This window comes from Seriola dumerili, unplaced genomic scaffold, assembly GCF_002260705.1.
Source record: "Seriola dumerili isolate Sdu_G_001 unplaced genomic scaffold, Sdu_1.0 BDQW01000073.1, whole genome shotgun sequence".
NCBI lineage: Eukaryota > Metazoa > Chordata > Actinopteri > Carangiformes > Carangidae > Seriola > Seriola dumerili.
In genome coordinates, this window is record NW_019174328.1 from 4,134,446 (window position 1) to 4,151,136 (window position 16,691).

At 41.1% G+C, this 16,691-nt stretch overlaps 1 protein-coding gene across 1 annotated transcript in view; it reads left to right on the forward strand.

The window, feature by feature from the left end:
* thada (THADA, armadillo repeat containing) overlaps positions 1–16,691 on the forward strand; it is a 93,833-nt gene that overhangs the window by 48,275 nt on the left and 28,867 nt on the right. The window contains exons 30-31 of the mRNA XM_022744001.1: positions 9,383–9,486; positions 14,706–14,788. Of these exons, the coding sequence (XP_022599722.1) occupies positions 9,383–9,486; positions 14,706–14,788 (187 nt within the window). The remainder of the gene's footprint in view (positions 1–9,382; positions 9,487–14,705; positions 14,789–16,691) is intronic.

Sequence of the window (16,691 nt, forward strand, 5' to 3'; positions counted from 1 at the left end):
TCTGTGCACAAGGTGCTGCACTTAGACTAGCGTGTGCTTCAGCTACTATATTTCATTAGCAATTAATCTCTTGACTATATTCTTGATTAATCAATCTATCATTTTGTACATGGTTAATTCAGTGTATTATCATAAAAGCCTTAGAAAAACAGCAAATCCTCATAATTGAGAACCTGGAACCAGGAAATGTAGACAATTTAAAATGATAAATCCATGATTAGAAATACATATATTTTTGCTTGACCTCCTAATTAGTTGATTGACTAATTGTTTCAGCATTAACATGAACTAAACTAGCTCTCCAAATCACCGTCATCTGATTTGAGCATGGGACACAGTGCCATTAAAATAGGGGTCCTTGAATTGTATTCAGCACCGTGCAACCTGACAGTTGCATCCACTACAACTGACTGATTGTAAGCACAGGTCCCTTAGTTACCACACCTTTTGGCCACCTGCTAATAGTTTGTTATAGTCTTTTGAAATCAAAAATAATCTGTACACGCTCTAGTGATGCAGATTGTTGCTGATGTGTATCCAGGCAAATCTCGTGACCATCTTCAAAGTATTTTTGTAGCAGCGCATACGTACTTGTACATCCATTTCTTTTATTTTTTTCAACTGTTTCTTTAACCATCCAGAAGAGAGAGTAGAGATGTACAGTACATCACACTCGCCCAGTCGCAAAAATGTCTGTACGGGATACAGCACAGATGACGCCTGCAGCCTTCCTTAGACATTTAATTTCCTTTTTCCTTCCACCAAAAGCACACCAGACCATTAAACCTCACACACTGTTCAGCTTCACTGGGCCTCTGAATACAATCTCTCTGGTTGGGCCAGAAGAGTAACACGTTTACTATTCCCGTATGTTTCTACGTCACATGTCATTGGGTGAAAGTTCTCAATTGAATGGCATTCATCCTTCACTCTCATTTATGCATGAAAAGAATAAAAGATTGCTGCTTTTAAAGGTGAAAGATCACTGTGATTGCACAACTGAAGAATTCATACGCTAATTATGACAACATTTCACACAAGCAAATTATTCAACGCTGTAAATCGGGAACAGAAGGAAAAGTTCTGGTTTGTTCTGCTGGGTTGAAGATGTGTGTGTGTGTGAAGCCTATATGAGTCTGTACAAACATGCATGTAAACTGCAGCTTTGGTGGATTCATACAACCACTAGTAACTCTAGTTTCCTCTTTTTCTTCAGTGTAATACATGGACCTAAAAACATTTGGTTAAATGGGTTTTTTTGGGTTGCTGATAGCAGTCCTGGTAAATTTGTATATATCTGCAGTGACCATCTGTAACCAGGCTATAGATAGCAGATGTGTAGGTAAATGGGTGGGGGCATTATGGAGATGATGGAGGCAGATATTTAAGGCGTGTTCAGCTGTGGGAAGAGGGTAGGACTGTCATAGAAGGGGATGTAGAGCTGTATGCAGGTGAAGTGGTCTAAATATAGCAAAACAGAGATAGAGGTCTGCAGCGTACGTGTGGACGGGAGCATCACACACACGGCCACTGATGTAGGAGATAGTGGCCGTGCTTGCTATGTGTGTGTAAAATAATCTGCACTTATGTGTACAATGAGGGAAGATGTTTGGGCTTCAGTAAAGGTGTGTGTGTGTGTATGTGTGTGTGTGTGTGTGTGTGTATATGTACATGCACACCACATACTGGTTGTGTGTTTACGCTGAGATGATGAAGACATTGTGTTTAGCCTTGGGAGATACCTAATGTATGTAATGTGTGTGTGTGTCTGTAACAGGTAGCAGATGTTTTTGCTGGAAGGAGAAATGACTTCCTCTGTTATCTGCAAAGAACAACTGTTAGTGGGCCAAGCGTGGAGCTGGGAACCATCACAGCGGCTGATGAATGCTGTACCACACTGACTCTCTCACACACACAGGGAAGAGGTCTGAAACCCACACACAAGATGTTTCCATCCAGCTCCAATTCCAACTCCAATTAATTCTTCCTTAAGTTAGAATAAGGATTTGAGTTGTGTGCTGAATTGAACAGTGTAAATCAGATACAGATAGACCTCTATTGTTGACTGACATTTGAAACCATTGTAAAATGTCTCACTGAGCAGAATTGCAATAAGGTTTGGGACATCAAATGCTTAAGGTTTTTGAAATAGATAACCTTGAACATCTTGCAAGCAATACAAAAACCTATTTTCACTTCTTCTAATGTGGGTTATGATTGCAAATTTGAAAATGATTGGTCTATTAAAATTATATTCAGGCATTCAGCATATCCCATGGCATCCATCCCAGCCATTGTGGCGTTTGGTTGCATGATTGATATGTCACTTAGTGTATATGCGTTTCTATACGTCTGTATCTTTGTGCGTTTTCAATTTTTATCTGTAGTAGATGGAGAGATTCATTCATTTCCATTTTCTTTTGCAAATTTTGTGGATATTGAGTTGGAATTTTGAGGGAACTTGGCCCCTCACACTTAGTTGTGATGGTTACTGGGTGTCCTTCATATCTCAAAGATGTAGTCCTTTGCCTAAATTTAAATGTTAAGTGCTCAACAAGGGTCTGGTCTCACCAGAATGTGGCACTGTGAAGTTCACATACATGTCCTCATGAAACAGGTGGGTCTAGAAGCTTGGTGATGTAGTGACTACCTGCTCGACCAGTTGATGAACTTCTGTAGCCAGAGAAGGAACCACTAACATGGTAGCTTGCTGGAAAAATTCTACAAATCCTAGCACTAATCCGTACTTCTCTGTTAATTCATGTGTCAAATTTCATTAAACTTGAACTTTAGGTTCAGTTTTAATTCTTCTTCACAATCTAAACTGCTGATTGTGGTATTTCTATTGAAATAAATTGATTTTGCTGTGAAAATTTGTCTTTATAGACATGGCGTTTTGTCAGGGTAGAAACATTTGACAATAGTATGCTTAATCTTGGTTCTCCATTTGAAATTTTGGATAACAATAGTAAAACACAAAACTACCTGACAGATATCAGAGTTAGAATAAGAGCAGCCTGATTTTGCCTGGTGTAACTTGAAGCAGCGCTGTCCTTTGGATGGCCTCAGTGAGGCCCCCACCTTTGATAGAACATCTTAAAACACATTGGAATCACTTCCGTCAGTCCAACGTGCCCCAAACCTCTGCTGATACAACCAGAACTGCTTAACAAGCCCGCTGGACAGACCGGCACTAAACCAACCCGACACCGATCTCCACTCTCGACACGCGCCAGCAACAGCCGTGGCCCACAATGCCTGGTACAGGCCAGAAGTATTAAAGCTGCGGCTTGTGGTGGTTTGAGGAGGGCCAACTTGGCGGATGTAATCCTTTGTGTATTTCCACAACAGAGGCTAAATGAGACTGAGACTGAGAGGAAAAGGAGCCTTGAGAATCAGGAGTATTGCTGTCTCCTTTTCTCTGGCAGAAGTGATGTTGGTGTTGTTTTCCCAGATGCATTCTTCCCCGCCGTCGTCCAACTATTTTCCTTTGGTCTGCTGTTACGACTGCAGTCTTTGGCCAGTGGTCTGCCTGGGCTTTCTGAGAAAACCCAAAGGGTTGAACCAGTGAAAGAATGTGTGGGCCTGAAAACCCCGACAGTGCCTTTAATACAACGAAAGATTGATCGATTCCTGAGGGAATCCCAGCTGTTTGCTTCTGGTGTCGGACACTAACCTTGAAGTTGTAACGTTGCGTCCTAGTGGGGCCACACAAGGAAGTCTGCCATGCAGTGGGATTGCGAACACGGATCAACAGCAACACAACTTTAGGGTTGGCCACTCTGTGTATACGATCCTTCTTCACTGCTTAAACCAAGGTTGAATGAATGACTGAGTGAATGTATTTGATTTAAACACAGAAAAGCAGTTACAACCTTCCAGAATAAAAGCACAAAAACTAATACCTCATAAGTTTCTCTACCAAGTCCTTACAAAGTCAAGGAGCCCCAGTTTAAGACCCTGCCCCTCACAGATTTGGAGATTCAAAAAAATTATTTTAACTGAAGCTCCACTTATTGGCTTTTTGCAGGGCTTTCAGCCATATTTCACAGTCTTTATCATAGTTTGCTTCCATACATAGTTTACACGATGAAGAACATGAGATGTTGTTGAAAGCTCCCGAAAAATATAGTAAGTGGAAATTCAGTTAATAACTTTTTTGAATAAATATTGTAGTCACCCACATCTGGAGCTTTTCCCTTTGCTCTTAATATTAACTTTTTTTTAAAATTATATATTAAGCTCATGTGGTATTTATAATGAAACAAATCAAACTCTGCACTGGGTTTAAATCTTATGAAAGTATGATTCTTGAAGTAAGAGTGCAAAGGAAATGCCATGGTAATATTTCATTGTGGTCAGAGGTTAAGCTTTTTTTCTCAGTGTAGACATAGTTGAGTCTATGATGTAAAGTGACTCAGTTTTCCAGTGAAATTCAGTTAAACGTTTGAGAAACGGAGAAACTGAGAGTGAACTGACCCTTGTTGCTGAAGTGGCTCATATTCTACTGCTTTAGGAGACGTGAGCACTAATTTTTTTGATTTTCAGACTTGACAGACCACATTGACACACACGCACACACACGCACACACAGAGCTCATGCTGCCAACACAAAAATACATACCTCTCTCTGGACATAATGGAAATAACAAGCAGCTCCCTGGGGGCTCTTTGTGCTGCACTGTTCTAACTTTTGACAAAGTAGTAACACAGACATATACATACCACTAAATGACTTGGTTGTCACGCCCATGTGCATATGCATATGTGAGGCAGTATGAGCCCATATGGAAGCTTTGTTTGTGCAAGAATACAGCTATATAGAGAAAGAGAGTGTGTTTATTTCTTTTTATATTTAGCCTGTCTTTATTGGGATCTCTCTCTGCCTAATTGGGTGCGTCCACACTTTGTCTAACCCCTATCTGGTTTTATGTGAATGTCGATTTATATGTTTCTTTGTGCTTGTGTTTTACTGGACTGCGCCACGAATTGACGTGCAATTATTTGCACTTGTACTTGCTGTGTGTGTGTGTGTGTGTGTGTGTGTGTGTGTGTGTGTGTGTGTGTGTGTGTGTGTGTGTGTGTGTGTGTGTGTGTGTGTGTGTGCGCGCGCGCTCACTGCCGCGTGTGGTCAGTCTGAGGTTGCGGCAGTGGGAGGGACGGCAGGGCAGGCTGATAACAGAGTCTGAAGGGACCTCACATCCACCACCACTATTTTTACCGGGCCCAAAAGAGGAGTAAGGCTTGTTGCAACAGAAACACACACACACACACACACACACACACACACACACAAGCCGTTAAGCGCCTCACTAGAGAACAAGATGTACAAATATGTTTTGATATTTTTCATATTTAGTGCTGTTTTTTTTCTCCATGAATTTGCAAACCAAAGTTCTTGATTGTTACTATGGTGATACATTAGAAGGTATATCAGGGAATTAAAGCTGCACTAGTAAATATCTGTATATTAATAATAGATCAAATTAATATGTCTAATGAAAGAAGTGATGAACTGTGATGAATTGATGAATTATCACTGTAGTCTGTAGTCTCCCTCATCTCTGCTTAGCATTTTAGCCTTTTAGCTAAAAACTTTTTTTACTTTAATTGCCAATGACTTTACTGTTTTTGCTTCAGTTTGGCTCTTCTCATCGACTCTGTTTCTAGCAGCAGCAGCAGCAGCTGTTTGCAAAGAAAATGCTATGATAAACCTGCAGTGCACCAAACAGCAGACAGACAAAGCTAGAGATTAGCTTTTAATTACAGTGGAGCATTAAGTGGCTAAAGGGCCAGATATTAGATGCTAATGCTACATTAAAGTAAAAATTAATGACGGAGTGAGTCTCCATAAATTTTTGGAAAGGAGGAATAGAAGATAGAAGAAGAGAAGTATTTTCTTACTTTTCCAGGATTAAGAAACCTGTCTAATTTTTTAAACGGTTATATAATTGTGTTTTTGGCTTTAAAAAAAAATGCATTCAGCATGCTTGTCAGAACTTTATTTAGACCTTGAGAGAAATACTGACCTGAAACTCTACAGGGCAACTTTAAATGTCTTAAATATTCTTAAATCGAATACACTTGAAGATATTCGGAGTATGTAGTAGTTACATTTTGTAGGAGTAATAATTCAAATGGTAAATTTCCTGCAGGTATAGCAGTTGTAGCAGCACTAACTGTGAAACATCATGAAATATAGAGATAACCAAAAACATTTAGCTACAGTGAAGGAAAAAAATAAAACCTTGAAATTGGATTAAGAAAAATGATCTAAATGATGATCACTAGGTGCCTGTGCTGCTGTCTTATCGTTTCCCATTCATTTTAGCTTGATCCAGTCCCAGCATCTCCTCCCACATGGGGTGTAGTTCTGTACTCTGTTTTTGGGAGGAGGAACGGGGAGGCTGTATTTTCTATAAATATTCCGGTTTTCTCTGTGCCGGGCTGGATTGAGCTGGTTGAGCCTCCCAAGCAGGGACTTCCCAACCCGGTGGATGAGGTGTAGCTGTGGAGTGCACGGAGAGGGAAGGAATGAAGACTTAGGGCTCTGCCACTGACACTGGAACCAATGCTGGTGCTGGCACTCCTGCTGCTGCACCCAACCCTTTAATGAATAGGCCTGTGCTTCTGAATGAGTCTACTGATTTCATAACTGCATGCAATAACACTGATCACTTTAATCTGCAGGTTTCAACACCTTTCAAGCAAAAAACAGCTGAGTGACATTATTCTGGGGAGTATCCAGAAACTTCCACGTCACCTCAGGCATGATTGTTGTTGAGTTTAATGCCAGGTCAGAGGATCTGTTGACCACCAAATCAAAAAGTACAATTTGATCAAGACATTTTTGTATTTTCTCAAATTCTCCTAAAATTGAACCTCCTCACTTTCCTCTTTTTCTTCATAACTCATGATTTTTCCAGTTGCATGCAGTCCTGTTTGGGTTTGTATGGTGACATTACAGTGCCCTCGACATAATGTTACACTAAGTTGTATACGAGCACGTTCAAGAGGCCACAACGTAGCTGATTTCGCTGGTATAAGACTTGTCAGTACGACAAAATTGCTTTGCACCACCAAAACAGATGTCACAGGTCCAACATGGTTCATCAAGATTATTTTAGTCTGGTAACATTGTATTGCACAAACAGGGGGATGGGATGTTGCTGAAATAATTTGCTACGCTCTTGTCAAACACAGCGTTAATCAAGAGATCATTGTGTCAATGGTCACGTGTAAATTTGCAGATTCAATCTTTCTACAGGTGAGCGGAAGTAGAAACTGTAGAGGCTGGTTCAGGTGTGATGGATTCTTTAGAACCGGTTTTTGACGGTGGAATTACTCGGATTGAATATTTGGTTTGGGAATCAGCTCCAACTCTGGGGCTTTATAGGTGGAAAGCCCGTAGAGAGTGACAGCGAGAGGAACAAGGACCTAGGGGTGTGGAAGCTGTTTGTGTGAGCCTGTGGGTGTTGCCTGGGCGTGGAGACTGCAGGAGAAGAGAAGGGGCAGGCCAGGACTCAGTGGCCAGGCTTGGTGCTACGTGGTCGGCCTGGTTTTTCCCCACGTTGCCTTCCTTGCACAGCGTAATGAATGGCTTCCTACTGGTCTGTGGCCGTGGCCCCGGCTTAAAGAGTATACTTACCAAGGCCCAGAATACACACCCCAGCCAGCCAGCCGGCCAGCCAGCCAGCCAGCCTGTGTCCTGGCCTCTGAACACTCCCAACCACCAGTCCACCTGCTACTAACTGGCTTACTCTCACTCTGTCACATCAGCCACAATGACAAGAATGATTTTTTTATATATATGTATATGTTTTCTTTTTCTTTCACCACAAGCTGTACAGTTACCGCAGGTCTTTTAACTCGCACATGTATTTCACAAGGATCAGAGCTCAAGCGCCACAAAGGATCAAAAGGCATGACACTCACTGTCCTCTCTTCAACGCCAAGTTAAGTTCAGCACCTATAGTTGGTTAAATAACTCTGTAGTAGGGGTGGGCGATTCACCCATTTAATCTTGTTAATGTTGGGTAATTCGGTTAATACTTTCCCCAATGAGTGTGTTCATGAACTGTCCCCTTAAAAAAAAACATACTACCTCGTGCTCAGTCATATGCCTCTATCCCATCCAACTAATGTTAGTCTGGGTTCACTCAAAGCGAAGTTGGCGATATGGATGACACGAGTGCAAACACTGAGCCTCACCCCGAGCAGCTTATACCTAAGAAAAAAAAAAAAAAAAAAATCTTTTGGCCACATTTTGGTTCAGTCAAGACAACACCAAAGAAAAAGAAGTCAAATGCAAACACTGCAGCAAAGCGATTTCAGCGACCAAAGGTAACAACGCCAGTTTTTTTACACTGTTTCACTTGAAACGAATATGAAGAAAGAATATGAAGAGTGCATGGCTCTAAAAAAAAAGAGAGAGACCGATAAGTGTCAAAATAATCATATCATCCACTGCAGTATTAACAGGCTTATGGGTCTCGACATTATGTTTCCAAACTTGATTTTGTTGTATTCAGTTTGATGAGACCCATCTAATTCAATCGGTTTAAGACTCACTCTGAAATTTGAGATGACCAGAAATCACATATAAACATTCATTTAATTTCTGTTCGATTAACAAGTTCACGTGCTTCCCTCAAAATGCAGCATGTTTTTATGAAGCAATTTCTCATAACATAAAAGACTGCTGTATTTCTACAGTTCAAAATAAAGTCTCCAGGGTATCCATTTAAAACCACTTTTTAATAAGTGTCTGCTGGTGTCAGGCACACACAGGCAGTGTCTGTGCCCTGGAGCGAGAACTATTTAAAATGTTGCATTTACACTGAACTGTTGTGTACAAACAGAAACATGTCTATGAATAGCAATGCCATTTGTACACAAGGTCCATAGATCCTGCACTTCTGTTATTTTAATTTGCCTGATTTGGATCTGTGTCTTGTCAAAGCCAACAGGAGGTGCATTTCATAATTTGTATAAACACGTGCATCACATGTTAAATGTTGTCTGATGCATTGAGATCAAAATTTAGAAGATTTTTTTCACAAAAGATTCGTCCATGTTGTGTATCATCTTATCCTGGTCCGGGTCAATCCCAGCTCATTTTGGGAAGGAGGCGCAGGACATACCAGACATGTGGACAGCGTATCACAGGGCTAGTATCCAGCTGAACCCAGGACACAGACCTGTTTCAACCTGGTTTAATTCTTTTCATTTCAGTTGTTTGTGAATCCAAGACATTTCTGTTTTTTAGTGGATGAACTAGACATAGCAACATTGAGGTCAGGCTGATCCGGCTCATGTATGAATGACAGTCCTCTGATGTTTAAAAATTCAATTGTGTATGTGTGTATTTGTGTGTGTGCAGGTGCTGTTTCTTCTGCGCTCCTACCAGACTGACTCACACAGACCCCTGCCAGCAGGAAATGGCATCGGCGAAGCCCTCAGTCAGCGCATGTGGCTCGCCTCTCGGTAATCCTAGACACACACACGCATACACACACAGATAAGCATCCCTCCCTGTTTTCCAGCTCGCTCACCAGAAGAATAGCTCCTTGTGTCACCGCTGATCCCCTCCCTGGCCGTGTCCGCTTCATGTCCTGCCCAGGCTTCCATTTCAAAGGGACCGCCTGCTGTCCCATCCGCCCCCCCCCCCCGGCCCTCTCACCAGAGATCGAGGCCTCAAGATAGGGCACAGATTACCTTGTCGGCCTCCTCCTGCCTAGCTGAGGTCAGGCCCAGGTCTCCAGTCTCCCCTGTGCCGTGGCCTACAGCAGATAACACAGGGTCGCTGGGTTAGCAACACTAGCCCTGCTAGCTCCGCTTGGTTACACTGATGAGCCTTTATTAAGATGACGGGGTGAATTCTTGCTCACCGGAGCGCGCCCACAGACTGTCCGTTTGATCACGCAGCCCCGCAGAGCCCAGCAGCCAGATCTAAGGACATCACAGGTCAGAGGATCTCTGTTTTTGGAAAAAGAAAACCTCCTTTCTCGTCCAGAACACCACTAATTTGAAGCGGCCACCTTCCAAAAAGGATGGAATGCATTGTTCGTCTGGTCTGAGTCAGTGTTTGGTTTTTGGCCTCACACCGTCTCTGTGTTGTGTCATTTTGGACTTTTTCTGGATCGCAGAAGGTACCGACGCTGTAACGACTGCAGACACTCGTGCTACTCACAGCAGTTGACTTTGGCTTCGTGGTGCTGCAGCAGACCCAGCACCAACCCCTTAGAATATCTCCAGTGTGTTGTTTGGATTGTAATCAAATGCTTCAACTTCTTACAGCCTATTTTATAATGTTACCTCACATTCATACACACAAACACATTCAACCCACTTCAGAGGACTCATCCCTTCCCAAATCTGTTCTCACTTAAGCCACAAACACACAACCACCCACACACTCCCCTCTGCCCCTATCCCCATACTCCATCACGTGTATTGTGTATGTGTGTGTGCATGAAGTGTGCAAAGCATTTGTGTGTGGGCGTGTGTGTTATTAATATCTGAGTGATGAAAATGTGACGTCAAGCTCACACACTGTGTCCCTTGTTCTCACACGCACACTTGTGGGCTTTCACAGTGTTGTGGTCATACCCTTAACTGAACACACACATAAACTGAACACACACTTTGCACTGCCCACACACACTATTTCACTTACATACAAAACATAGGCCAGTATAGTACTTTTATTTCAACATTCACAAATAATAAACAATAATAATGCTATCGTGAAAACAGGGAGTCATCGGCTTCATAGTAAATTAATTACAACTTCTTCCTTGATCGTGCGGCTGGGGGCATCTCATGTGACGGGTCCACATTCTTGGCTTCAAGGATTCACCACAAATGAAAATGCATATCAGTGTCCTGTTCAGCATCTTATCCTGCAAGCTGTTGACACAGTAATGACAGTAACTTTTTGTTTAATTTGTCATCCAATCACAGGGCTCCAGACTAACTTTTTCACTGGTAGCACTGGTGCTACCAATTTTCTTAGTTGGTCACAGCAGCACATGATTTGGTTTCACCCTTTGATAGCAGCTGTAACACTGAAATTTGCCCTTCGGGTTAAATAAAGTAGATGGGCCATTTAGTATATTGGACGGTCTTCCATTATCGACACGGGCATAATCAGTCTCACATTTTTCAGTGGAGACATCGGTGCCACCATCTCTCATGAATAATGGGTAGGCGGCAGAGGTGCTTTTGCCACCCGTCGTTTCCCAGAGGTTGTCCAATATCACTCCTATAACCTGGGCACAGTTCGTGTCATTGACATAGGTTAGAATCACATTCAACCAGTTCTCATTGTGACCTGGGATTTGAGTCAACCACTGGTCCAGCGTCAGCCACTGTGGTTGAAAGTAGTCATTTTTCTTCACTGGCTCAGTGAATGAGAAACATTTCTGTGGGTCACACAAACCTGCTGATTTTGAGAAAGTCTGTGCTCAGAGAAATTGTGATGAGCATTTTCACTATTTACAGACTGATTAGTCCTTTAGTCATAAATAATCAGGTGAGTTGATAATGCACTTCATGAGTAATTGAAGCTTGGATACTTCCAGAATGTGACTTGTTTTGTGCTGTAACATGAACCAGACCTTTTATCCCATGTTGCTCACAAGTCTGCTCCACAGGCCTTTTTCACAGCAGACATAACATTAGGAAAAGCACAGGTGTAAATAATAAAATGAATGATGAATTCCATTCAGTTGCCTTAGTTTCAGGGTCCTGGTTTTGTACAAGCTGCCTCACTGTCCCACTGTCATGGCTCACTGGGACACTTGAATGGAACAGAGCCATTGTTAATGTTAGTAGTAACACCTGTGCTTTTCATACTGACGAGGCAAAATGTTGGACATGAGATACACAGTATGGATGTAAAGACAAACACAGTAGGGACATGTCATATAACGTAGACATAGCTTCAAATTAATATGAGATAGAGCAGCTACTAAATTTCCAAACATTTTCAAATTCAATGCTTAATATGGAATCAAAGGATTACAGATTTGTCAAAGTAGCCTGACTACTGCTGAAATGAATGCATTATAGAGGATACTGAAGTCTATATGCTCAGTTGTCAGTTTATTTGTTATAGCTAGCTAAAACAAATGCAGTCTAATACAACAGTAGTGCAATACATCCTGTAGACCTTCATGGAGGTCTAATGTCCCATATTTGTGTAGCTGTTTTAGAGAGATGTTGTTTCAACTGTCTGTATAATGTAACACAGTTTAACAGCAGCACAAACTATATCCTCTGGAATTACCGTAATGTTGAATAAACACCTCAACAAAAACTAATCATTAGAACCTTTATAAAGGAATTTATTTATTAGTTTAACTGGATGTACCCATGGCAACCAAGTGTATATTCAATGTTTTTAGCTCATTATTTTCTTTGTGGTATTTTGTGTATTTTCATATATTAAAGTTATTCAACTTAAGAATTGTAAACCTTTGAAACTTACTTACATGCGTCTTATCTTTTATATTTAGTAATTTATATACCTCTAATATGTTTAACTATTTGATGAAATTAAAATTTAGAATTTAGACACATTAATGGCTGAAACTCGGATTTTTATAAAAAGTAGACAGTGTCTTGATATAACCAGCTGCACGTAAACACACCTTTTCTCCCCTTCCTCATACAGAGGAGTTAAGGCTTGGCTTGCTTAGATTAGATTAGAAGACCTCTTCTCAAAAAGTATTGGATATCATGTCAAGAAATGTGATTTTTGACCGTGTATATAAGAGATACACTGGCTGCAGAAAATATTCAGACCACTACACTTTAAGTACCTTTTTCTTGTTTTTATAGATTTCATTTTAAATAGATAAAATTGACATTTTTGCCCAATAATCTACACTAAAAAACCAACAATGACAAAGTGAAAATATGTGTTTGGAAATTTTAATATTAAAATTTTAAATTATTAAAAATCATTAACTCATTAACTATTCAGACCCTTAATACACTGCTTTGTCAAACCAATGTGGCAGCAATCAGAGTTTCCATTCATCTTGCAGAAGTCTTTACAAGCTTTACACACCTGTATTTATTCCACTCTTCCTGACAGATCCTCTCAGACTTCGTCAGACTGGTTGTGAAGTGTCTGAACTGCCATCTTCAGTTCTCTACAGATGTTCTATGGGATTTAAGTATGGGCTTTGAATGGGCCAGTCTCCCTGTCCCTGCCACTTAGAACCCCTCTCGTAGCATGATGCCTCCACTACCTCCACCCTAGGGATGGTGTTAGCCAGGTGATGAGCAGTGTCTGGTGCTCACCAGATGAAGTGTTTGGAGTTGTGTCCAGAGAGTCCAATTTTTGTCTCAGCAGACCAGAGAATTTTTTCCTTTATACTCAGTCCTTTAAATACCATTTGGCAAACTCCAAGCGAACTGTTATTAACTCAAAGTGGCTTCCATCTAGCCACTTTACCATAAAGGCCTGATTGATGGTCATCCTTTCGGCAGGTTCTCCCTTGACTGCAGAGGACTGCTGAAGCTCTGTTAGAGTGACCATTGGTCACCTCCCTGACCAAAGCACTTCTTGCCCGGTTCTCATTAGGAAGAGTCCTGATGGTTCCAAACTTCTTGCATTTTACAATTATTGAGGCCACTGGTCTCCTGGAAACACTCAACACTTCAGAAATGGTTTTATATCCTTATCCTGATCTTTGTCTCACCACAGTTTTATTGCAGAGGCCTACAGAGCGTTTCTTGGACTTCATGGTTGGGTTTTTCTAGAAACATCTCAAGGATGATTAAAGCAAACAGGATGCACATGACCACAATTTGGAATACCACAGCAACGAGTCTAAATACTTAAACTGTAATTATACTGTATACTCTGTATACTGTGAGAAATTTCAGTTTTTGATTGTCAATGAATTTGCAAGAATTTCTAAAACACGTTTTCACTTTGTTGTTATGGATTATTGAGTGTATATTAACAAAAATGGAAATATTATTAGATTATTAATTCTACAGCAAGATTAGTGCAAGTGTAGGAGTCTTAATACATTCTGAAGCGAGTATGTAAACAAAAGAAGCCTCAGAAAAACCCTAGTAAGTGTACCTTGAGTCAAAATAAATGTATCTAACTTCTGTTGAGATCAGAGTTTCACCCTCATAAAACCCTCATTTTACCATCATACGCACTGGAATCATTAATATCTGCCAGTTCAAAGCCAGAGCAGGAGGTTTGATCAGGATAAGGAAAAAATAACGTCAGCCCAAAGATCACATTGAATTACACCAAATCATAAGCTTCGCACAGCCAGTAAATTAATTGATTTACACATGTCCAGTGACCTAATTCAGTAGTTTGTGGTGAGACATGAGTCTGTTTGTGAAGATAATCTCTGTCTGTGATCTTAATGGAAAATAGATAATCAATGACTGGGGGCTGCAGTGTTGCCTCCCTTTACCTCTGATAAGACGTTAAGCAACATTTCCTTAATGAAAGCCTTCATTATAAAATGCTCTTAAACACAAAGTTTGTGTTTTCAAACTCAAACTCATTCAAGTCCAGAGTCAAAAAAGATCAATTTTCTGACGTTTAGCAGATTTTCTTCAGTTTTCTGTGCAAGACGGCAGAACTAATTATCTAAGGTTCATTTGTTGAATGGAGTAGTTTAAAGAAAAACTCTTTCTTTGTTTTCCTCTCTTTTTAGGCAGAATAGCTGTGTGGTGACCAGAGGAGCCTTTCTGGATGTGTTGGTGTGCCTCTGTGGGCCGAAGGTCAGTCTTCTGGAAGGTGAGTGGTTACTGTGTGGTTCTGTGTTTCTTTCACGTTTTAATGAAGAACTGCCAAACTACATGGAGCAGGACACAAATGCAACTCTTCTCCAGTTTCTCTTTATGGAGGACGTAGGCTTCAGATTCACAGCAGTCACAATTAGTCAGAGAATTTGATAGTGACAAGTTTTCACAGTCAAGACACTTATGAACCGCTCCTACAGGATAATCCACTTCTTCATTGTTCTTCCATACTGTACATAAAATATGGCTGAATGCGCTGTTCGTATCACATCACTCTGTTCACTTTGCAATTAGGAACGTCTTTTTACCCGTTACATTGCCTTTTTCTTCCTGGCCTCCACCTTACTCGTAACTTACACATTTTATAGTTGTTCTGATTGGCTTCTAGACATGTCGCTCAAGTTACAACAGTCACAACAGTTCCCTACTCTAAACTCATGACACTGATGACATCAGCACCTTATCGTTTTCTTATAGTGAGGAAGGTAAAAAATTTCAGGCAGATCAAAGAGATCCCATTGGATGTAATACATTTTTGTGATTGTCTCTGATGCTGTTTTTACTTTGGTTGTGTGGCTGTGTTTTACTTGTCTTTCACTCTGCTGTACTCAGGTGGCTCTTGCAAAAGAGATCTTAATCTCAATGAGTTAACCTGATTAAAACCTGATTAAAAGTTATATATGAACAATTCAAGTGAATGAGAAAGAGGTCTCAGACTTTTGGACCACACTGTATATAATTCCCCGAAAAATGTTTCAATAAATGAAATCAATACTTTATTATAATAATTTATTTCACTGAATTTGGAAGTTTTTTTCAATATTCAAGTCTGGTGTTGAGGGTAAAATATTTGAATGATAATGGTCTATAATTTGGTTTTAAAAATGTTTTTGAAAAAAAAAAGTTTCTGATCTTGATTTCGAGGGTCTTTTGCTGATGTCAGCCAGTTGCTGGGGAGGTTATAATGTCAGTGAGCAGCAACTGTTTTCCCTCCATATGTGAATTTCATTTTGAATACTTGAACATCTGAACAGGCAACCTCACAACGTTTGCCGGCGAGGCTGTCCGCTGCGCTCTCTATTTAGACGGATTGTTGACAGACATCAGCTTCATGTCTCGGGTAGTTCAGAGAAACCCCCCTGGTGGTGTGTGTGTGTGTGTGTCTGTGTGGGTTTGTGTCTGTGTACGTGGTGTGGTTGTGTGCACATGTGCACAGATTGTCGGGGGTCTCCACAGTGGAGGAATGTGAAACCGAAGGCGAGCAAGCTCTGACAGATGGTGGGATTGTGCCTATGACCCAGTTTATGGAGGAGTGCTGTACGGAGAGGGGGGGAAAAAAAAGAGAGGAGGGGGAGGCACTTATGTTTTCGGTCGGCCATGTGCTGAACACATGTTCGCCTTGACAGTGGAAATACCGGGGATTTCTCAAAACAAGCCTGTAGATTGAGGACCCGGCCTGGCCCAACTTGGCTCTGCTCCTTACATAACTAAATAAGCACTCTTTAGCTTACACACCTCTAATGCCTCTCTATTATTGTCATAAGTCTGTCTTTGGCTGCATTTTCTCACCCTCTCTCTGGTGGGGTTTGAGCCCTCAGTGGGTCTGTCTTTCTGTTTCTCCTTTCTTCCACCCGTCATTTCCAATCCCTCTTTTCCTGTTGTGTAATTGCTCTTTTCAGACAAATCAGATGTTGAGTTAAAAAGCCACAAGTTGGGCAAGTTCATATGAAAGCAGCAGGCCTCATGAGTACCTGGCACCAGGGCTAAAGGTGAACAATTGGCTTTTTCAGTATTACTTCTCTTTTCCCCTTTTAACTGGCACCCCGCATTAAATGGGAACTTTGCATTTACCAGCCAATTCCTCTCGCCTCTGAACACAGGTCTGTGTGTGTGTGTGT